We start from the raw sequence: 25,007 nt of genomic DNA on the forward strand, positions 1-25,007 counted from the left end.
AACCCAATTTCTCTTTTCACTGTGACTCTAAATAGCTGGTTTTATGGGGTTACTGCCAATGGAGTTCCTTCATGGCTTGCACTGCTCCCATTCCTTTGCACACTTGTTGTTAGCATTTTCTGCGTGCTCATTTCTTCCCCATTTCTGTAAGTGTCATATTCTCCCTAATACTTTACTTACTGTAGCCAATTGATTTTCCTCTGTTGCTAATGGCATCCTACTATGGGCCTCCTCCTGTGTTTTTGTTTGTTCGTATGCGGGCTTTTCCTTGAAAGGAAAGAATTTGGAAAAGGGTGGCCATGACTTTTTTTGCAGACCACAAAAGGAAAGATACTGTTACTCCTGACACACAAAGAAAATATTCCAACTCACATTAGAAGATTTAAGTAACATGATGTTTTGTAGTGATATATCTCTAGAATATCAGTTATCATTCCAAATTCACCAATTGCATCAATCCATCTTGGTACTGGACCTTCAATTGTTTGTCAACATGAACTAAAATGGATCAGTTAAACCCCCACTTTATTATATTCCTTATTGATGGACATTTTCTGCTGACAAATTTCTTGCTGATTCTCATGAAATCTACAATGTAGAAAGAGGTACCTCTACATATGCTTGTTATGTTCCTCAGACACTTAGTTGCATTAACAATATAGGAATGTATGGGACCGGAAGAGGACATTGTGGTGTGTCTGGTCAGTAAAGTTTTCTTCTTCTAATTCACACCTTTATATTTCAAATGGTTTGTGTATCTGGAAATTAGATACATATTTGTGTGTTTGATAAAAATAAATTCAACACAAGAAGGGTTCACTTTCAATGTTACAAATTAAAAACACCATTAGCGACTCCCTTTCTTCTTCTGACCTTTTATCTTTTAGAATTATGACAATTAAAATGGTAATAAAGTCAATTCATTTCTGCCATTCATATACAGTGAAAATTATGTGATATTTCAAAATGATTTACATGAACTTTTGTCTCCTATTGAAGCAACCAGCATGACATTAATTTTTAATGATTTCTTTCTGCTTCATTTGGAAAGAGATTGTGGCAATGCATTTTCCAGGTATTCAGGCATGCAGACCTGTACAGAATGATAACCATTATGCCAACAATCTCAGAAGAAAGAGAAAATAGGTTGAGGTTAGTCACTAAAGGTGATGCAGTAATGTATTCATTGCCAACAAATTACTTGGACATTTGCTTTCTTTCCTGTAGCTTAGAAACAGGTATGTTTAATCATCCGAGGATATTGGAATTCTGATTGACCAACACTCTCCTGGAAAAGTGTTTCTTAATTTTGATTGATGAAGCGGTTTATCTTTGACTTTTTTCTACTCTGCATCGTGAAAATGATATTAGAATCTAAATGAGATTCAGAATTCCCTGTTTGACAAGCTTGGTTGCTGAAAGTGTTCCATGTCAAGGTCTGACACACTAAAATTATATGCAAATACTGTTTGAGCTCCATTCAAAATTAATCAAGGGGCAAAAAAGCAGACTATCATAGGAACATGTTCATATTTCTGGCTCATTTTAAATTGCCAAAGGCTGTTTTCAGATTAGTTAGTTTGAGAAATTGGGATTTGACAAGTATGTGAAAGCTCAGCTATAATGGATTCTGATGACTAACGCTTTCTTAATTTTCTTTATCTTTGCAGATTTGCAGGCATTTATTTTTGTTCCTCATGTTGTAATGTTGACAGTTACCATGTCTTTTGGTCTGCATTATCATTATATCCTTTTAAAAGAAACATATCTTATCCAAGTGCACCCTTTTTCATCATCTAAAATCTTGCCCCATTGCCTTGTGAAATATTAATGATAATATTCAAAATGTTATAACATCAAACATAACAAAGATGAAGGAACTATATTATCAATATTAACTTTGGCCTAATTTAGCACTATTTTAGAGGTTTCTATATCACCATGACCACACGTAAATATTTTATGTGTCATCTCATGAAAGGTGTGATTTCTGAAATAATACACCATGTTTTGCTAGATATGTATTTCAATTGAATTAACAATACAAACTTAGATAATAGCATCAGTAGTATGCACAAATGTGTTAGAATTAATTGGCAGATGTTTGCATGAACATAAGTTAAATAAACCAGTCGTGACAGGATGTATAGGTCAGATGAAAATTAAATTGAGAAGAAGCTGTGTATCCTTATGGGAGAGAGATAAGATACTCAAACACAGATAACGAAAAGTAGCTGATAAAGAGCAATGTCAACTATAAAGAAAGTTATGACATTCAACTTTAAAATGTCATTATAAATAAATTCCTCTGACTTCAAATATTTGACTAATTTGTTTCAAATTGGTTGGAGAAAAAATTTCATGTTAAATAGCTTTGGGCAGTTTGTTTGCATTAAACTTCATGCTGAATTGTAATATGTTATGTTCTTTTATGATTCATCACACCTCAGAGCTTGCTGTTAATTTTTAACAAGTAAATAAGGCAGCTGTATACTTTCAATACTGGAGAAAATTTCAACACTTACTGAACATACATTAAACAATAAGCCATAAACTGCAAAGATTTCTAACCAAATACATCAATATATGCTATTCAAATTATTTCTCTACTTGTCCTTCATTGTAGTTTTAATGAATTTTCTCCTCTTTCTGGAATATCACACAGCTTTGCACCATTTCCTAAATTGGTTTTCCTCAAAGATCTGTCAGTACCACGTTGGTTGGATACATAAAGGAATAATAAGAGCAACAATAATTTGAATTCCGATAGTAGCTTTACAAGGGAAAACTACCCATAAATCCCTTGAAGATCTAACCAAAAAATGCCATTGAACCAAAGAATTACAACAAAACATGAAAAAATAAGACAATTGTATCAAAAGCATACACAGAAGAGGAATCTGAGTGTATAATCAAAGTGAGTTGCAATGAATGGAGCTCACCTATTGTGATGATGCCAAGACCAGATAGTACCCAATGTTCATGTGTTGATTACCACAAAGTCAATGCAGTTATTACTACAGTTGTTACGGGGGATTTTAACATGCAGGTAGACTGGGAGAATCAGGATTGTACTGGACCCCAAGAAAGGGAGTTTGTGGAGTGCCTTCAAGATGGATTCTTAGAACAGCTTGTGCTGGAGTCTACCAAGGGGAAAGCAATTCTGGATCTGGTGTTGTGCAACGAACCGAATTTGATCAGGGAGCTCAAAGTAAAGGAGCCATTAGGAGGTAGTGACCACAATACAATAAGATGTAATCTGCAGTTTGAAAGGGAGAGCGTACAATCGGTAGTGACAATATTTCAGTTGAATAAGGGGAACTATGGAGCTATGAGGGAGGAGCTGGCCAAAGTTCAATGGTGCAATACCCTAGCAGGGATGGCAGTGGAACAACAATGGCAGGTATTTCTGGGTATAATGCAGAAGATGCAGGATCAGTTCATTCCAAAAAGGAAGAAAGAAACTAAGGGGAGGCAGGGGTGGCCGTGGCTGACAAGGGAAGTTAAGGACCATATAAAGTCAAAATGGAAAAAGTATAACATAGCAAAGATGAGTAGGAAATCGGAGGACTGGGAAGCTTTTAAAGAACAACAGAGGATAACTAAAAAGGAAGTATGCAAAGAAAAAATAAGGTGGTAAACTGGCCACAAATATAAAGGAGGATAGTAAAGGCTTTTTTTAGGTATGTGAAAAGAAAAAAAAATGGTTAAGGCTAACATTGGGTCCTTGAAGACAGAAACAGGTGAATTTATTACAGGAATAAAGAAATGGCAGAAGAATTGAATTGGTACTTTAGATCTGTCTTCTCTGGGGAAGACACGAGCAATCCCCAGATGTAATAGTGGCTGAAGGACCTGAACTGAAGGGAATTTATATTAGGCAGGAAATAGTGTTGGAGAGACTGTTGGTTCTGAAGGCTAATAAGTCCCCGGGACCTGATGGTCTGCATCCCAGGGTACTGAAGGAGCTGGCTCTAGAAATCCTGGATGCATTGGTGATCATTTTCCAATGTTCTATAGATTCAGGATCAGTTCCTGTGGATTGGAGGGTGGCTAATGTTGTCCCACCTTTTAAGAAAAGAGGGAGAGAGAAAACAGAGAATTATAGACCAGTTAGTCTGACCTCAGTGGTGGGAAAAATGCTGGAGTCAATTATAAAGGACGAAATTACAACCCATCTGGATAGCAGTAACAGGATAGGTCAAAGTCAGCATGGATTTATGAAGGGCAAATCATACTTGACTAATCTTCTGGAATTTTTTTGAGGATGTAATTCTGAAGAAGGACAAGGGAGATCCAGTGGATGTAGTATACCTGGACTTTCAGAAAGCCTTTGATAAAGTCCCACATAGGAGGTTAGTGAGCAAAATTAGGGCACATAGTATTAGGGGCAAAATGCTGACATGGATTGAAAATTGATTGGCTGACAGGAAACAAAGAGTAGTGATAAATGGCTCCCTTTCGGAATGGCAGTCAGTGACCAGTGGTGTGCCGCAGGGATCAGTGCTGGGACCCCAGCTTTTTACAATGTACATTAATGATATAGATGAATGTATTAAAAGTAATATTAGCAATTTTGCTGATGATACAAAGCTGGGTGGCAGGGTGAAATGTGAGGAGGATTTTAGGAGATTACAGGGTTAACTGGACAGGCTAGGTGAGTGGACGGATGCATGGCAAATGCAGTTTAATGTGGATAAATGTGTGGTTATCCACTTTGGTGGCAAGAACAGGAAGGCAGATTACTACCTAAATGAAGTCAAGTTAGGTAAAGGGGCAGTACAATGAGATCTAGGTGTTCTTGTACATCAGTCAATGAAAGCAAGCATGCAGGTACAGCAGGCAGTGAAGAAATCTAATAGCATGTTGGCCTTCATAAAAAGAGGAATTGAGTATAGAAGCAAAGAGATCCTTCAGCAGCTGTACAGGGCCCTGGTGAAACCGCACCTGGAATATTGTGCGCAGTTTTGGTCTCCAAATTTGAGGAGAGACATTCTGGCTATTGAGGGAGTGCAGCGTAGATTCACAAGGTCAATTCCCGGAATGGCAGGACTATCTTACACTGAAAGATTGGAGCGACTGGGCTTGTATACGCTTGAGTTTAGAAGGCTGAGAGGGGATCTGATTGAGACGTATAAAATTATTAAAGGATTGGACACTCTGGAGGCAGGAAGCATGTTTCCGCTGATGGGTGAGTCCCGAACCAGAGGACACAGTTTAAAAATAAGGGGTAGGCCACTTAGAGTTGAGGAAAAACTTCTTCACCCAGAGAGTGGTGGGTGTATGGAATGCTCTGCCCAGAAGGCTGTGGAGACCCAGTCTCTGGATACTTTCAAGAAAGAGTTGGATAGAGCTGTTAAGGATAGTGGAATCAAGGGTTATGGGGATAAGGCAGGAACAGGATACTGATTGAGGATGATCAGCCATGATCATAATGACTGGTGGTGCTGGTTCGAAGAGCAGAATGGCCTATTCCTGCACCTATTGTCTATTGTTATGAAATCTAATTCGTATCCTATTCCATGACTGGAAGATTATATTGAGAAGATGGACAAGCAAGTTATATTTCAATGGTGGACTTACTCAAAGGATTCTAGCAGGTACCTTCATCTGAGAGAATGAATAGACTTTACCAGTTTACAGTTTTGCCTGAGCAAAAAATGCTTGAGCTACATTTCAAAGACACCAACACCGTAGCACAGTGGTTAGCACTGCTGTCTCACAGCGCCTGAGACCCGGGTTCACTTCCCGTCTCAGGTGACTGACTGTGTGGAGTTTGCACATTCTCCCCGTGTCTGCATGGGTTTCCTCCAGGTGCTCCGGTTTCTTCCCACAGTCCAAAAATGTGCAGGTTAGGTGGATTGGCCATGCTAAATTGCCGGTAGTGTTAGGTGAAGGGGTAAAATGTATGGGAATTGCGCTTCGGCAAGTTGGTGTGGACTTGTTGGGCCGAAGGGCCTGTTTCCACACTGTAAGTAATCTAGTCTAAACAAAGCCATTTCAGGATTACTCCACTGTGTGCTGTATATAGATAATCTGGTGATTTTTAGACATACATGGAATGAACATTTGGAGCATTTGTTGGAATTGTTCAATTGACTTCAGAAGTTTGGCTTGGTGATGACCAAAAGGACTGGTGACCAAGAGGCTTGGTGAGGACTGCAGATGCTGGAAATCAGAGTTGAAAAGTGTGGCATTGGAAAAGCACAGCAGGTCAGACAGCATCCTAGGAGCAGCAAAGTCGATGTTTCGGGTATAAGCCTTTCATCAGGAATATGGGTTTGGAAGGCATCTGAGAGATAAATAGGAGATTGGTGGGGCTGGAGGAATGTAGCTTGGAAGGCGATAGGTAGATACATGTGGGGGTGATGGTCAGAGCAGAGGGTAGAGTGCATATTTGGGAAGGAAGATGGACATGTCTCAATTAAGTCACCTCTCAATCTTCTTCTCTCTATTGAAAACAGCCTCAAGTCCCTCAGCCTTTCTTCGTAAGACCTTCCCTCTATACCAGGCAACATCTCAGTAAATCTCCTCTGAACGCTTTCCAAAGCTTCTACTTCCTTCCTATAATGTGACCAGAACTGTACGCAATACTCCAAGTGCAGCCGCACCAGAGTTCTGTACAGCTGCAGCATGATCTCATGGTTCTGAAATTCAATCCCTCTATGAATAAAAGCTAACACACCATATGCCTTCTTAACCATCCTATCAATCTGAGTGACAACTTTCAGGGATCTATGTACATGGCCACCAAGATCTCCCTGCTCATCTACACTACCAAGAATCTTACCATTAGCCCAGTACTCTTTATTTCTGTTACTCTTTGCAAAGTGAATCACCTCACACTTTTTCACATTAAACTCCATTTGCCTCCTCTCAGCCCAGCTCTGCAGCATATCTATGTGTCCCTCTATAACCTACAACATCCTTCTGCACTATGCGCAACTCTACCTTCCTTAGTGTCATCCGCAAATTTACTAACCCATTCTTCTATGCGCTCCTAAATTAATTTTTAAAAAATTACAAACAGCAGTGGACCTAAAACAGAACTTTGCGGTACACCACTAGTAACTGAACTACAGGATGAATATTTCCCATCAACCACCACCCTCTGTCTTCTTTCAGCTCGCCAATTTCAGATCCAAACCCTCAATTCCATGCATCCATATTTTGTGCAATAGCCTACCGTGGGGAACATTATCAAATGCCTTATTGAAATCCATATATACCACATCAACCATTTTACCCTCATCCACCTCTTTGGTCACCTTCTCAAAGAACTCATTAAAGTTTGTGAAGCACGACCTACCCTTCTCAAAACTGTGTTGACTATCCCTAATCAACTTATTCCTTTATAGATGATTATAAACCGTATCTTTTATAACCTTTTCCAACACTTTACCCATAACCAAAGTAAGACTCACTGGTCTATAATTACCAGTGTTGTCTCTACTCCCCTTCTTGAACAAGGAGACAACATTTGCTATCCTCCAGTCTTCTGGCATTATTCCTGTAGACAATGACAACATAAAGATCAAAGCCAAAGGCTCAGCAATCTCCTCCCTGGCTTCCCAGAGAATCCTAGGATAAATCCCATTAGACCCACACCTCTTCCTTGTGAACCTCAGTCCCATCTAGTCTAGTAGCCTGTATCTCAGTATTCTCCTCGACAACATTGTATTTTTCTAGCATGAATACTGGCGAAATGTATTCATTTAGTGCTTCCCCTATCTCCTCTGACTCCATGCACAACTTCCGACGACTATCCTTGATTGGCCTTAATGTTACTCCAATGATTCTTTTATTCCTGATTTACCTATAGAAAGCCTTAGGGTTTTCCTCGATCCTATTCGCCAATGACTTCTCATGTTCCCTACTGGGTCTTAATTCTCTCTTTAGGTCTTTCCTGGCTAACTCCTATCTCTCAAGCGCCCTAACTGAGCTATCACATCTCATCCTAACATAATCCTCCTCCTTCCTCTTGAATAGGAAGGGTTTGGAGGGATATGGGCCGGGTGCTGACAGGTGGGACTAGATTGCGTTGGGATATCGAGTCTGCATGGGCAGGTTGGACCGAAGGGTCTGTTTCCATACTGTACATCTCTATGACTCTATGACCAGAGATTTAACTCCCTTAGTAAACCACGGCTCCCGTACTCGACAATTTCCTCCCTGCCTGACAGGCGCATGCTTATCAAAGATCCGCAGTAGCTGTTCCTTGAATAAGCTCCACATTTGAATTGTGCCCATCCCCTATAGTTTCCTTCCTCATCCTATGTATCCTAAACCTTGCCTAATCACATTGTAATTGCTTTTTCCCCCAGCTATAACTCTTGCCCTGTGGTATATACCTATCCCTTTCCGCCACTAAAGTAAACATAACTGAATTGTGGTCACTATCACCACAGTGTTCACCTACCTCCAAATCTAACATCTGGCTGGGTTCATTACCCAGTACCAAATCTAATGTGGCCTCACCCCTTGTTAGCCTGGTCTACATACTGTATCAGGAAACCCTCCTGCACACATTGAACAAAAACTGACCCATCTAAAGTACTTGAACTCTCGTATTCCCAGTCAATATTTGGAAATTTGAAGTCCCCCATAACAACGACCGTGTCACTCTCATTCCTATCAAGGATCATCTTTGCTATTCTTTCCTTTGCATCTCTGGAAGTATTTGGAGGCCAATAGAAAACTTCCAACAGGGTAACCTCTCCTTCCCTGTTTCAAACCTCAGCCCCTACTACCTCAGTAGACAAGTCCTCAAATATCCTTTCTGCAACCATAATGCAGTCCTTGACTCAAATGCCACACACCCCACCCCGTCCCCTTTTTACCATTTTCTCTGTTCTTACTGGCACATCTAAATCCCTTAACCTGCAATAACCATTCCTGTTCCTGCTCTACCCATGTCTCCGAAATTGCCACAACATTGAAATCCCAGGTACCCACCCATGCTGCAAGTTCATCCACCTTATTCCGGATGCTCCTAGCATTGAAGGAGACAGACTTCAAACCAACTTCTTGCTTGCTGGTGCCTTCTTACAACCTTGAAACCTTAGTTCTGACCTCACTACTCTCAACCTCTTGCATGCTCGAACTACAATTTTGGTTCCTATCCCCCTGTGTAATTAGTTTAAACCCTCCTGAAGAGCATTAGCAAATTTCCGCCCCCACCCCCCAGAATATTGTACCCCTCTGGTTCAGGTGAGGACCGTCCTGTTTGTAGAGGTTCCACCTACCCTAGAAAGATCCCCCATTATCCAGGAATCCAAAACCCTCCCTCCTGCACCATTCCTGTAGCTACGTGCACAACTTCTCTCTCTCCCTATTTCTCACCTCGCTAGCGCATGGCATGGGCAAAAAAGCAGAGAAAACAACTCTGTTTGTCCTAGCTCTAAGTGTCCACCCTAGCTCCCTGAATTTTTGCCTTAAACCCCATCTCCCTTCGTACCTATGTCATTGGTGCCTATGTGGACCACGACTTGGAACTGCTCCCCCTCCCCCTCGTAAAAACATGATCAGAGTAGTTGTTGGGTTTTGAAGCTGCCCTACGTGTCTCCCTGCTACAGCAAAATGCTTGAGTTCTCTCTCTCTCCACCAGACTTTTCTCTTGAATTTCTTTCCTCCTGGACTAGAAAAACATTGCCTGTGAGACAGTCTATTTTACTGAATTTGCCTTTGCCAAGGGTGTGTGTATGGGATCATACTATATTGGTACCGTTGCTGTTTAGTAGTTAAATAATCTATTATTCTGTTAAGTTTTCCGATAATGTTAAAGTTCGCCCAATTTTTTTTTTGTTGTATTTTAACTGTAGAGTACGAATAAAGTGTGTTTTGCTTAAAGCCAAGTATAGTAACCAATCAAGTTATATCTGAAACACAGCACATTACACTTGCTTTTAACTAAGAAATGGTTAAAGTCTAGGCTACCTCTTTGATATATTTGAAGAGGGTTTGGTCTGGACCATAACAATTAGCATTTACATCGTACAAGTTAAAGATATCTCTCATCATAGAATTCTATATGGTAACCTCAGAGTCTGTGTTGTGTATCATCTTTGCAAATAGTGGTACATTATTTGAATAATTTGCACGGTTTAATTTTAATTTATTCATGTGATGAGGACATAGCTGCTTCTGCAAGTATTTATTGCCCACATTTAATTGTCCAAAGGGCAGTTAATAGTCAATCACATTGCTGTGGGTCTAGGATCTCATTTAGGCCAGACCACGCAAGGATTTTCTTCCCTAAAAGGACATAGTGAACCAGATGGGTTTTTACAATAATTGACTGTGGTTATATGGTCACCATTAGGCAAGCATTTTATTCCAGATGTTAATTGAATTCAGATTTCAGTACCTGATATGATTGGATTCCAGCCCATGTTGCCAGGACATTCTGGCTTATTAGGTAAACTCACCACATTTCCAGAGGACTGTAGGGCTTGACACAAAGCTGGTTACTTTTTTTTCTAAAAGCTGTTCCTTTTCTCAAGGATACAATGTCCTTGGTTTTTTTCAGAGGGGTTGTAAACTGCTCTCGATGCCAATTAGATAATTTGGTACAGAGGTTAAAGGGTATTGAGAGGCCTTTTTGTTTATATGTAAACAAATGAGACTTCAGACCAAAGTGGAGAAAGTGAGGACTACAGATGCTGGAGATCAGAGCTGAAAATGTGTTGCTGGAAAAGCGCAGCAGGTCAGGCAGCATCCAGGGAGCAGGAGAATCGACGTTTCGGGCATGAGCCCTTCTTCAGGAATGAGGAAAGTGGAAAGAGGAAAGAGGAAACTTTCCTCATTCCTGAAGAAGGGCTTATGCCTGAAACGTCGATTCTCCTGCTCCTTGGATGCTGCCTGACCTGCTGCGCTTTTCCAGCAACACATTTTCAATTCAGACCAAAGTGGTCATGATTTAGAAGTGACCTGTATAATGAAAAGGGAGTGGTCAGCACTCTAGCCGAGCAGTTTAGTTCAGTCCAGAACTAATTGGGAGTTCAACAGAGAGTTGTGTAGAAACAAACTCTCTCTCTTTCTGCCCTTCTAACTTCAACTGGTAAGTATCTGATCCATTTATACTGGTTTTTAAGGGGATTTGCTTACTGGCACAGTTGTGTATATTCAGAGCAGCATAATTTAAACTAGTTTGGATAGTATAAAGTGAGGACTGCAGATACTGGAGCTCAGAGTCAAGAGTGTAGTGCTGGAAAAGCACAGCAGGTCAGGCAGCATCCGAGGAGGAGGAGAATCGACGTTTCGGACATTCCTGATGAAGGGTTTATGCCCGAAACATTGATTCTCCTGCCCCTCGGATGCTGCCTGACCTGCTGTGCTTTTCCATCACTACACTCTTGATTCTTGTTTGGATAGATTGAGTTCTGTAGAGGTTCTTTATTCTGTTCTTTGTGTTTTATTGTGTAATTTTGTGAATACATTTCTGTCTGTTTTAAAATCTAATAGTCAACCTAGCTAGCTTACTCCAGATAACTTTCACTGCACACTGACTGAAACAAATTGCAAAGTTATGGTCTGAGCTGTCTGCTTAAGAATATTTTGAGTGGTCTGGCCTAGTCCATGACAGACTGGGGTTTCTTTGCAGGATTTTAAACAGTGAGTGGCAAGTGCTAGTGTCTTTATTTCGGGTGTTAGTTTGGTTAGGTAGACAAAGCTTGGGATAGTAATGGCTCTTGAAGTTGCCAAAAGTTTTCCGGAATGTGGATGCGGTTACTTTGGAACTTTTGCAAAAAGTGAATAAGAACAAGCTTCAGGAATTAGCAGATAAGCTGGAATTAGAACTGCCTGCTTCTGTGTGGAAAGGAGAGATAATTACAGCAGTAGCTCAGTATTTAAACTTGCCGGAGAAACCATCAGAATCCATAGATGGCAAGAATTTGATTGCAAATGAAGCAGCTTGAGTTAGAGGCAAGAGATAAAGAAAGGGCAGCAGAAATGAAACAGTTTGAGTTACAATTAGAGGCAGAAGAGAGGGGAAAAAGAGAGCAGAGAAAAAAAAAGAGAGCTTTTGAGCTTCAAAAACTGACACTTAAAAAGGAAAGTCAGCTTAAAAGGCTGGAGATAAAGGCTGAAGGTAATTTTAGTGAGAAAGTAGTGTGAAGTCAGGTGGAAGAGCAGAGAGTTAAAACAGCAGGGTTAGCAGCTGAAGTGGCTAAGGATTATGAGCTGATCCATAAAACTCAGTTTGGCTTCCAGAATCAATTTCAGTCCATGAGGGATAGAAACTGGGGCAAAGAGAAATCCACACATGGAAAGGGAAAGGTAGATCTCAGTGAAGATCATAAGGATAACTTAGCACAGGGTAAAAAAAGAAACCTTTGAGGGGGACAAAGAAGTTAAAAAGCTCCGGTGTTTTAAATGTAATAAAGTGGACCACACAAAATCGCAGTGTTGGTGGGCTAGGAGAAAGCTAGATGCTACCCAACAGTTATATGTGGACTATCGTAAAGTCAACACCATTACAAAGACTGATGCATATCCAATTCCATGGTTGGAGGACTATGTCGAAAAAGTGGGATAAGCAACTTACATTTCTAAGCTGTACTTGCTCAGATGCTACTGGCAAGGATCTCTGTCAGAAAGAGCAAAGACGATTTCAGCTTTCGGAATGCAAATACTATATCAGTTCAAAATCATGCCATTTGGTATGAAAAACGCTCCAGCCACTTTTCAGAGATTGACTAATAAGGTCATTGCCAGATACCCAACTGTGTGGTGTATATTGATGACCTATTGATTTTTAATCACTCATGGAAGGAACATTTACAACATTTATTGGACTTGGTAGTAAACCTAGCTAAAAGTGAATTTGCCAAAACCCAAGTCACCTTCTTGGACCAAGTTATTGGACAAGGACGAATGGCCCCACGGGATGTGAAAATGAAAGTAATTAGGGAATGTCCCACACCATCGATAAAAAAAGCAGTGCTATGGTTCCTGGGATTGAATGGATTTTACCGAAAGTTTGTGCCAAACTTTGGCAGTGTGGCTGCTCCACTCACCGATATTTTTTAAAAAGTGCAAGAAGTTTAAGTGGACAGCAGACTGTCAAAAGGCATTTGACAGCCTAAAAACTGTGTTAACCACTGCCTCAGTATTAGCCACCCTGGATTACACAAAGCCTTTCAAGGTGGCTACCGATGTGAGTGATATGGGTGTCAGTGCAGTGCTCTTACAGGAGGATGGCAAGGGAATAGAAAGACCCATTTTCTAGGAACTTGAACGTTCATCAACAGAAATATTCATAACACATTGATCATAACACATTGACCTTTGTAGAAACATTTAAGGACAAAAATGGCAGACTGTTTAGATGGAGCTTGTTGTTGCAGCCATTCAATTTGACAATTGTGCATGTGGCAAGTCATGAAAGCATGATTGCTGATGCATTATCGAGACTCGAATGAGATACAGAGGCATTCAGTGGTGAGTGTGCCATGGCCTGAACTTGCATGTTGTTGTGCATGTTTGTATGTTTATAGTTAGTGTAATGTATATGTGTATTTAGACTACTAACCAGGTTTTTGAAGGGTTTTAAAAATGAAGCCATCTTTTGATAGTGATGGTTCTTATTTTTTAAGGGGGGACGTGTCCCAAAGCTGGTTTCTTTTCTCCAGAAGTTGTTCCTTTTGTCAAGGATACAATGCCCTTGGGTTTTTTTTTGTCAGAGGGGGCTGAGGATTACGAGCTAGTCCATAAAGCTCGGTTTAGCTTCCAGGATCAATTAGACTGTTTTGGTACAGAGATTAAAGGGTATTGAAATAACTTTTTGTTTATATGTAAAAAGATGAGACTTTGGGCCAAAGTGGTCATGTTTTGGAAGTGACCTGTATAATGAAAAGGGAGTGGTCAGCTCTCTAGCTGAGCAGTTTAATTCAGTCCAGAACTAGTTGGGAGTTCATCAGCAAGTTGTGTGGAAACAAAGTCCCTCTTTTTCTGCCCTTCTAACTTCAACTGGTAAGCCTCTGTTACACATATACCGGTTTTTAAGGGGGTTTGCTTACTGAGACAGTTGTGTATATTCGGAACAGCATAATTAGGTTCTTTATTCTGTTCTTTGTGTTTCATTGTGTAATTTTGTGAATAAATTTTTGTCATTTTTAAAACTTAGTAGTCAACCTAGCTAACTTACTCCAGGTAATTTTTACTATACACTTACTGAAACAAATTGCAAAGTTATGGGCTGGGTTACCTGCTCAAGAATGTTTTGAGTGGTCTGCCCTAGTCCATAACAGGCTGCTTTCTCATAGAGAGATGACCTAGTGATGAGTTTAACTTGAGGATCACCATGCCCCAAGTGAGGAACAAGGTAGAAAGACAGAAGCTTCGTGGAGACCTCAGCTGGTGTAGGAATTGAGCCTATGCAGTTTGTCTACATAGCAAACTAACTGTTTATTAGTCCAGTGACGTTACCACAAAAACCACCACATTTCCTTACCTTAGATAAATTAAATCCTTTTACTCTCTAACTATTCATTTTACCCTTGCCAGAAGGTAACCTCCTTGTACAATGGCTAAAATCAACTTGCTTTATTTAACATACAAAGAAGGAAAGGCGTGAAGAAAAATTAGACCCTGAGATAATTATGGAAGTAAGGAAATATTAGAGGAGGTTACCAAACAGTGTTCAAAGAGCTGATTTTGTTGTAAGAGGACTTCAGGATCCTGGAGCAAGTTTGTGATGATGTTATGAAGCTGCATAAATAGCACAATGTGAGTGAAATCAGACTACACTGCACTTTAAATGAGAGCATTGACAGCACATGGACATGAACATGCATAAGCTAAATTAGTTATTAACTAATGTCCTTTCTTAATAGGATCAGAGCCTGATATATCCATGTTTACTGTGTGTAGCAGTATTTAGAATTAATGTTATTTTGAAGTCAGTTCTTGATTTTGCCTTCTCCTCGACTTTTCTATATTTAACCCAAACATGGTGTGGCATCAAATGACACAGTTATAGATGGTGATAATAGCGGCACACACTGCCGAGAAAATTGTGGCAGCAGTGAAGCTCAATGAACAGACCAGAGTTCATCTGGAGAAGAGAAGAAATCAAATTTGTTTCAAGAAATTATGAGTACAAAATTAGACTAGATATAAGCAATCATGAAGGAAACATCTCTAAGCATAAAACTGCTCCAGAGAAACCACCAAAATCCTAAATCTCAAAAAGCCTTTTACAGCTAGTAATAAGAGAAACAAACTCTCTTGAAGAAAAAAATCATATACTTGACTGTCAATACATTCAAAGCTATGGGCCACTTGCTGGACTGTGGATAGATCAACACAGCCTTGATTGAGAAAAGGTGTCCTCTATGCTGTATGACTCTACTATACTAGACTGAATGTTCAGAGAGAGTCCTAAAACTACCTGAACATGAACACACAAATTCCTTACCTCAGATTGGAGCCTAATAAATCTATAGTTACCATGTATAGCAATACCTAACATTAATGTATAATAATATAATATCACTTTCAAGTCCAAAACCGAAAGACAGTTACTGACTTTGACTTCTCCTTGACCAGCCTGTAAAGAACTCAGTGTGGCATCAAACTACACGATAGAAGAGGTTTTAAGGAAGGTCTTAAAGAAGGTAGCAGAGATGGAGAGGTGGAGGGGTTTAGGAATGGATCTTTTCCTCTGCAGTGGTTGCCACTGTTGAGCAATGAAATTAGGTACATACAATAATCCAGAATCAGAATCAAAATGTTTGCTGGGGAGAGAAGTTCATTTCATGGAAGAGATTAAAAACTGTGGAAGAGCAATGCCATGCCGAGATTCTAATGAAAATTTTAAACTTTGACGTTTTTATGAATTGGGTGCTGTCTGAATTGATGGTGCAAGTTTGGAAGATCCTCTGGTATGAATTGAATAGTTAATAGTGAAACCAAATAAATGCAGTCCCAACAAACTGGACAGTGATGGAGAGGCAATAAAAGTTGATTTTTGTTGACTTAGTTACTGTCTGTTCAGAAGTTAAGGAGGAATACTGGATTGTAGCCACAGAAGTAGAGAATGCTATTCGTTGTGTTTATTAGTCCAGTGACGTTACCACAAAAACCACCACCTTTCTTTACCTTAGATTAATCAAATCCTTTTAAGACCATAAGACATAGGAGTGGAAGTAAGGCCATTCGGCCCATCAAGTCCACTCTGCCATTCAATCATGGCTGATGCGCAATTCAGCTCCACTTACCAGCGTTCTTCCCGTAGCCCTTAATTCCTCTAGACAACAAGGATCTATCAATCTCGGCCTTGAAGACATTTAGCGTCCCGGCTTCCACTGCACTCCGTGGCAATGAATTCCACAGGCCCACCACTCTCTGGCTGAAGAAATGTCTCCGCATTTCTGTTCTGAAATGACCCCCTCTAATTCTAAGGCTGTGTCCACGGGTCCTAGTCTCCTCGTCGAACGGAAACAATTTCCTAGCATCCACCTTTTCCAAGCCATGTATTATTTTGTACGTCTCTATTAAGTCTCTCCTTAATCTTCTAAACTCCAACGAATACAATCCCAGTATCCTCAGCCGTTCCTCATATGCTAGACCTCTCTAACTATTCATTTTACCCTTGCCAGAAGGTAACCTCCTTGTACAATGGCTAAAACCAACTTGCTTTATTTAACATACAAAGAAGGAAAGGCATGAAGAAAAATTAGACCCTGAGATAATTATGGAAGTAAGGAAATAATAAAGGAAATATTAAAGAGCAATTTTGAAGCTATGAGAGTCTGTTTGAAGGAATGGGCACTGATCACAGAGCTATCATAAAAGTAGAGGAGGTCAAACGAATGGTCTCTATCATCTTGACAAATCTGTAAATTCTCATCCATAAGAGTGTAGATGGCATAGTACAAGGTTTTAATAAGGCATTTGGCAATGAAGATAAGTTACCAGGATTACTTTTGAATTAGCAAGCAATTCGAAGAGCCCTTAGAATGTTATCCTTTATTGCAAGAGGAATTAAATACAAAACTATGGAAGCTCAAGATCTGAAACAAAAACAAACTTTGCTGGAGAAACCCAGCCGTTCTGACACTATCTGTGGAGAAAAAGCAGAGTTAATGTTTCAGCTCCAGTGACCCTTCCTCAATTGGGAAGAGAGAACGAAAGGGAAAAATATGTAGTGAAACAGAAGGCAGGTGAGACTGAAATAAATGGATAATAATGCAAAGCAAAAATGCATAGAAATAGGATATGTTTAGAAATAATAGATGGGTCTAGAGGAGCTGTAAATGGGAATGGAAGAATTACTTCAACATTCTAGAAGGCTGAAGGGTAGGCTTAGGTTATGTGCTCTAGTGTTACAGTGAGCCAAGATGACCAAAAATCTGAGTTTTGTGTCTGTTTTTGAGTTGTAATCACTGATGTATCCTCAAAAAAGAGTACTATGGATGCTGAAGATCTAAAATGCAAACACGAAGTACTAGGGAACGTCAGCAGGTCTAGCGACATCTTTAAAGAGAGAAACAGAATAAACATTACAAGTCCAATATGACTCTTTTCAGAAATGACATTTTCTCTTTCTTGTCTGTAAAAATTAGTTGCTAAGAAAAATATATATTCTCCAAACCTGAAGAACAAAAACATGTTCAAAATTGTTAGAACACTAATTGAAGAAGCATCTTCACGAGTGTATCTTCATCAGCTATGTGGCTGGTTAATAAAGTATAATAGCATCGAAATAAATTGCAATCTAACTGTGTCTAATTCAATCCCTAGAATCACTGTCAGGAGAAATCCATGGAGCAGCTTCAGGAAGAATTTGATGTTTTCAAACAGGCACATGAATCTGACATGGACCATTTTAGTCATGAAACTGCTCGAGTGCAAAAGGAACTTGACTCAACTACAAAGGAGTTACAGGAGAGGTTGACCAAACTGCAACAGTACAAGTCCACAGTTGACAGACTGAATTCTGATCTACAGCATGCACATGAGCAACACCAAGACGTGGTCCAGGAAGTAAGGATCTACTTTCTATATATTTCCAGCAAGAGGCTACTTTTTCTTGCATAAAAACAGAAAATACATGAGCTGCTCATCAGGTCAGGCAGCATGTGTGGAAAGAGAAACGAGTTAACATTTCAGAGTAAGGAATGTGATAAGGTACCTCATAGCAGGCTGGTACAGAAGGTAGAGTCTCGTGGGATCCAGGGTGAGCTGTCTAGATATATACATAACTGGCTTGGTCAGAGAATAGCGATGGAAAGGTGCTGTTTGGAATGGAGATCAGTAACTAGTGGTGTTCTGCAGGGATCAGTGCTGGAATCTTTGTTCGTAATATAAAAACAATCTGCAGGGAAATGTAGGTAGTCTAATTAGTAAGTTTGTAAATGACACCAAAATTGGCAGAGTTGCAGATAGTGAGAAGGATTGTCAAGGGATACAGCAGGATATAGATAGATTGTAGATTTGGGCAGAGAAATGGCAGATGGAATTTAATCCAGACAAATGCGAGGTGATGCATTTTGGACGATCAAATTCAGGTGCAAATTATACAATAAATGGTAGGACCCTTAGGAGCTCAGGGATCTGAAAGTGGCAACGCAGGTGGATAAGGCAGTCAAAAAGGCACACAGCACGCTTGTCTTCATTGGCAGGGGCATCGAATATAAAAGTTAGCAAGTTATGTTGCAGCTTTATAAAACTTTTGTTAGGCCACATTTAGAATATTGCATGCAATTCTCGTCACCACAATACCAGAAGGACATGAATGCTTTGGAGAGGATACATCAACAGCAACTGTCCAAAATATGCTAGTAGTATTGTCATCTGAAATGGTTGAACTCTGAATTGAGTCCAGAGGTTATAATGTGTCTATTCAAAATGTGTGACAGTGTTTCTCAAGCTAATGTTGAACCAGCAGTGTAGGAGGACAAAGTCAGAGAGGTTGGAATTCAAGAGGGATGGATAACTAAAACAACAGGTAACTGAATGCTGTCTTTCAGGTTTTCAGAGTACACTAGGTGACATGCTTTCACTGTTACTCGAGGTGATTCAAGGAATGTATTCATGAGTTAAAACAAATATTAATTCCTACCTGGCACAAAAATAAAGCAAAAACTGTGATTTAACCATGGCTTACAAAAGAAATTTAGGATCACAGCTCCAAAGAGGCAGCATATAAAAATACTAGAAAAAGCAGCAAGTCTGACTACTGGGAGCAATTTAGAATTCAGTAAAAGAGGACAAAAAGGTTAGTCAAGAGAGGGAACATAGATTACAAGAGTAAATAAGATTAGATTACTTACAGTGTGGAAACAGGCCCTTCAGCCCAACAAGTCCACACTGACCCACTGAAGTGCAACCCACCCATACCCCAACATCTACCCCTTACCTAACACTACCGGCAATTTAGCATGGCCAATTCACCTGACCTGCACATCTTTGGACTGTGGGAGGAAACCGGAGCACCCAGAGGAAACCCACACAGACACAGGGAGAATGTGCAAACTCCGCACAGTCAGTTGCCTGAGGCGGGAATTGAACCCAGGTCTCTGGCGCTGTGAGGCAGCAGTGCTAACCACTGTGCCATCGTGCCACCCATAAATAAGCTCGTAGGGAACACAAAAATTGGCTGTAAGAGCTTGAAAGTGGAGTTGAGGCCAAGATGAGACTAGATTGTATTAAAAGACAGGGTAGCTCATGGGGCTGTATTCTCTACTTCTACTCTTAGTTCTTATGTTCTCAAGGGATTAGACCATGTCTACATGATTTTATGAAATGTAAATTACACTTAATTAATCTACTAGAGTTTTTTAAAGGTGTAACTGGTGGAATACATAAGGAAGAACCAGGGGATGTGGTGTGGGTGAAATTAATGCAAATGGGATTGGAGGGAATATAATGGATTGATAATTAGTTGACAGACCAGAAATACAAAGTGGGAATAAATGGATCTTTTTCCAGGTTGCAGGCAGTGACTAATGCTGGGATCAGTACTCAGGACTGCTGCTATTCACAATATATTTGAAATATTTCCAAGTTTGTTGATGTCACAAAAGTTATTGGAATTGTGAGCTGTGAGGAGATTGCATGAGGCTACAGGGTGATAAAACAAGTAGAATTTGTGGGAAAACACATGGCAAATGCAGTATAATGTGGAGAAAGGAATCGTATGATTTAACAAGTGAAGTATTGGGAAATATGGATGTACAAAGAGATCGGAATATCCTTGTATACCAGTTAGTGAAAGAAAACAGGCAGGTACAACAAGCAATTAGGAAGGCAAATGGTATATTGATCTTCATTGCAAAAGAATTTGAGTTTACAAGAAAGGATTTCTTACTGCAATTAAACATGGCCTTGGCGACACAGCACCTGAACATTGTGCACAGTTTTGGTCTCCCTACCTAAAAGAGAAAATACTTGCAAAAGAGGGTGTGTAGAAGAGGTTCACAAGGCGGAGGAAGAGAGTTTGGCATAACTGGGCGTGCATTCATTAGAGTGTAGATAAATGAAAGGGGATCTGATTGAAACTAATATGCCGAGACAGACTAAATGCAGGGAAGGTGGTTCCCATGGTTGACGAGCCTAGAACCAGGGATCAGTCTCAAGGTATGGACCAGGCCATTTAGGACTGAAATTAGGAAGCATTTCTTCACTCAGGTGTGATCAACCTGCTGAATTTGCCACAACCGGGTCACTTAGATATTAAAAACATCAGTGGTATGGAAAGAAAGCAGGAAAATGGTGTTGAGATAGAGGATCATATATGTAGAGGAATATAGCTTGTGGTAGATGCCATCAGACAACCAGGCTACCACCCCCACCCGACCCTCCAGGTCTTCTTTCATCTTGTGCCACTCCAGCAGCCCATTTGCACCCATCCCACCACCTGAAGACCTACCACGTTAAACCTTGCCCTCTAACTTTCGTCACAGTCCCATGAACCACAATATGACACCTTAATGATGCCCATCCTGGTCCTCTGTATTCCCCCTGTGGAGGCCACAATGATGGTCACTGCCATTAATCTCCCCCACTCTTCCATAGACTACCATGTCCACTAGAGATGTTCCATATATCTGTTCGTGCATTGAGTTTTCTCGCATCACCTTATTTTTCCTCACTTCACTAGATGCCTCTGCATCCGTTCCCATCCCAGCCTTGACTGCTCCACTCCTTTTGGAATTAAGCCCCCTCTTGCCCCTTGCAACGTCTTTAATGATCAATGCATGGATTTCCATGACTGTATTTGCCCCAGGTCTCTGACCAGCTTTGAGGAGCATAACTGATCAGATCCTTGACACCTGTCTTTGCTGCCCTCAACTAAGGATATGCAAATCCCCTAATGACTTGTCCATACAAGACTGACTGTTACCCACTTTCCAAATTGAAGTTGACCATATCCCCTGACCATGACGGTGCTGAACAGATGGCTGACTATGACCAAGCTCATGGTGTGTGTTCATGCTCTGCAGACTGTGCCTATAAGTGACAGGACCGCTAACTTACAGCAGACCCACCTTGATTGGACTGAGGACCGGCTCCCTTCCAGTTTTCAACATGGCCATTTGGTTGAGCAAAGTGACATTGTACAGCAGCCTTTTAATTCTAGATACTGGTGTGCCTTCGATGCAGCTCTGCATTTTGTAAGCATCCTGTAAATTGATTGGACATATGCAATGTGGAACTTGAGAGATCGGTAAATATTGGATGCCAATTTCTGAGGACAAAGAACGCATACAGCTCATGCCCAAAGCCCATGACCTAAGATGCTGTTTCATGCTGAGTAGCATGGAGGCTATTCACAGCCAGCAATGAGCTGAAGTCACCAAGTACCTGCTCAAGAATTCTTGACATCTAGTTTCCATGCAACAGATGATAGGATGGGAAGCTGTGTATTAATGAGATGTACAATCAATAAGTCATTAACAACCACTAAACCTCCTTACTAGGCAACTCATCACTCCCTAGCAAGAATCTTACCTCGATGCTCGGAAATTACTTAAAAGATGCAGAAATTTCTCGCTAGACTTTTTGCATGATTCTATTGCATTTCCCACCTAAGCCCATGTTGTTCAGGCCACTATAAGATTCCACCCACAAAAGATGAGCAAGAGTTCTGCTGAAGCTTTACTCGCTAAAATCATGCAGCATAGAAGAGATCATCAAGAATATGCTGCTACTTTCTCATCAAAACCTGGGCTTATCTGGAGGGGTATTTTGAATCAATATCCATTATTGCCACAACACTGTATGGAGGGTTTGAGGGCAATCTATCTGGTCATGTGTTTAATTAAACAATTTCTATGTCAATATCTTCTTTTCCATCATTAAAAAGATGCCACTTAGCGATTCTATACATTCTCTTAAAAATGTTTAAAATGCATGCATTATTTCATACTCCAAAATTTTCAGACATTTTTCTTTAAAGAATAGCTGAAATGCTCAAATTTATTAAATTGATCGCTTTGGTTCCTTTAAACTTTTAAAAGTTTCAGCAACATACAATGTTAGCATCACAGAGAATATCTCTGATATTGAGAAATCACTCAAGTTCTGCTAATTCAGTTGATGCCCAAAATTCCAACCAGTAACTCATTTTGACTAAAGAAAATCCCACTCTGCTATATTTTCTGAGCAGATATTGTTGGTTGCTGTTTACAAAAATAAGGAAACATACCCTCCTGTTTGTTTGTAACTGTAACTTCACTGCAACAATTACCTTTGGTTTTGAAATTAAACTAATAACTATATAGTGCATTTCCAATAACACAAATTATTTCAGAAAAATAATCCCCCTTCCACTGTCAGATCAATAATACCCTCATCTGTCAAATTAATCATATCCTCTTCCAGTGTCAGATTAATAATGTCTGGGGTCTCTTTGCACTCTCCCACCTTTCTCTACCCACCAATCCTCAACTAGTAATAGCACGTATCAGCATTTCTATTGTAATGAGTCTACTTACCTGGTACTTACAGTTTTTTAAAAATACAATATTTCAATCCAGCGTATTTTTTCTGTGTCATGGGTCTTTGGTTAAGTTCATGCATGAATCCACCCAGGATCTTTTCAATGCAACAATATGGATAATTCAGAAAAAGAAATACTAAAAGTAACTTGGGATCAGAAAAGTCACAAACGAAAAAAGTAACCTTATTAAAATTTAGTTACATTTCTGAATGGTTACTAGTCCCATTTGTAGGTAGTCATTGTCAATCAATTCTTACAGTCCTATGTTCTGAATTCATTTGCACAAACTGACATCGACAAATGCATGTTTTTCAGGTTTCTCAGTGCGAAGATATTATGCGCAATCAAGAATCGGAAATAGCTCATCTTAAACAGCAGCAGCTTGATTCTGAGAACCAAGTAGCTACAGCCAAACAGAATTGCAAATCACTTGAAACTATGTTGGATCTTTATAAGCAAAAATACCAGACTTGTATAAACAGGATCACAGAGTTGGAAAATTCAATGCAAAGCCTGGAGACAGACTTACAAGATGCAAATAGACAGGTTAGAAGAACAAAATTAAATCTCACAGCCTAGAAAGCTGCACTGTAGCAAATCTGTCTGAGACATCGAATTGGTAATTGTGGCATTCGACCTGTTTTCAAGCTTTTAAGATAAAAGTGGTCTTACTTTTGTAATACCTCTAAATGATTTGCATTTCAGGCCTGTTACTTTTAAAATTTTCCTGGTGTAGCCAATGTTAGGTGGGTAAGCAATAAAGGAACCCAAGGGTCTGTTGAAGACATTATCATGCCTATTCTACACAATTGTATATAGTCTCTGGTAAAACATTTATCATTACCTGTTATCATGGCTGTTAACTTTGCAATAAATTGTGGAAAAATATTGATTCTTCCCCATCTAATTCATGTTGTATTTGTGACTCTGATAATACTTTGCTACCACATTGAGAATGAAGAAAATTGAACATCAAGATGCATTTCTAAAGAGGAATGCTCAGTTCAGTTGCTGGGCAACTAAACTTAAATTTAAAATTTTTACTTCTAAAACACTTTTCTCTATCCATTTCATTAGCTTTGCAATCGCGATGAGACTGTTCACAAGCTACGGAATGACATGCTCACAGTGCAACACCAATATGAAACAAAGTGTAGACAAGTGGAACATTGTGAGGACAAGGTTGATCAGCTGACCCATCAGTTACAGGTTGCACAAGAAAGCCTTTCTGCAAACAAAGAACATGTTACCCAGTGTGAGGAGATCATTCGTAGCCTTCAAGAACAGGCCACAGTTCATCACAATCAAGTGAGTGTGCACATCTTTATTCACCTGTAAAAGTTGAGATAGAAATGTTTCACTCCATATTACGTCTTTCTGGAAATATTTTTTTATGGAGAAACTTTTAGAACTTAATTGCCAAATGTTTTCAATAGCAGGATGCACCCAGCTTATATGTCTAAAATTTTGTATTTAAAAAAACCCAGTTAATATAAAGGAGCATGTCTCAAGCGGAGCTTGACACTGAAAGATGATATCATTTAGATAGTTGCACCTGACCCCTGATTGAATAATTATATAATTATTACAAATGCACAACTTCAAAATGTAACCTACAGACAAATGGTAATTTCATAAATTGATTTACACTTAGGGTTAACCTTCTGGATAGGAGAAAGGGAAGTAGAAATCAGGAAAATTCATGATTTTCTCAGTATATTAATAAAATTGTTGATCAAATTTATTCGACTAATAGAGTTATAAAGCATGGAAACAGACCCTTCAGTCCAACCCGTTCGCATAGACCAGATATCCTAAACTGATTTAGTCCTATTTGCCAGCATTTGGCCCATATCCCTCTAAACCCTTCTTATTCATACACCCATCCAAATGTTGTTACTGTACCATTTCCTCTGACAGCTCATTCTATACACGCACCACCCTCTGCATGAAAGGGTTGTCCCTCAACTCCCTTTTAAACCTTTCCCTCTCACCTTAAACCTATGCCCTTTAATTTTGGACATGCCTACCCTGGGCAAAAGACCTTGGCTATTCA

General features: G+C 39.8%; 1 protein-coding gene across 7 annotated transcripts in view; it reads left to right on the forward strand.

Annotated features, from left to right (window-relative positions):
• The window catches only part of pmfbp1 (polyamine modulated factor 1 binding protein 1), an 829,187-nt gene that overhangs the window by 587,632 nt on the left and 216,548 nt on the right, over window positions 1-25,007 (forward strand). For all 7 annotated transcript variants that reach the window (XM_072595986.1, XM_072595983.1, XM_072595987.1 and 4 more), the window contains 3 exons: window positions 17,749-17,991; window positions 23,267-23,497; window positions 24,029-24,259. In XM_072595986.1, coding sequence (XP_072452087.1) covers window positions 17,749-17,991; window positions 23,267-23,497; window positions 24,029-24,259 — 705 coding nt within the window. The remainder of the gene's footprint in view (window positions 1-17,748; window positions 17,992-23,266; window positions 23,498-24,028; window positions 24,260-25,007) is intronic.

Source organism: Chiloscyllium punctatum, chromosome 26 (assembly GCF_047496795.1).
Source record: "Chiloscyllium punctatum isolate Juve2018m chromosome 26, sChiPun1.3, whole genome shotgun sequence".
Classification (NCBI taxonomy): domain Eukaryota; kingdom Metazoa; phylum Chordata; class Chondrichthyes; order Orectolobiformes; family Hemiscylliidae; genus Chiloscyllium; species Chiloscyllium punctatum.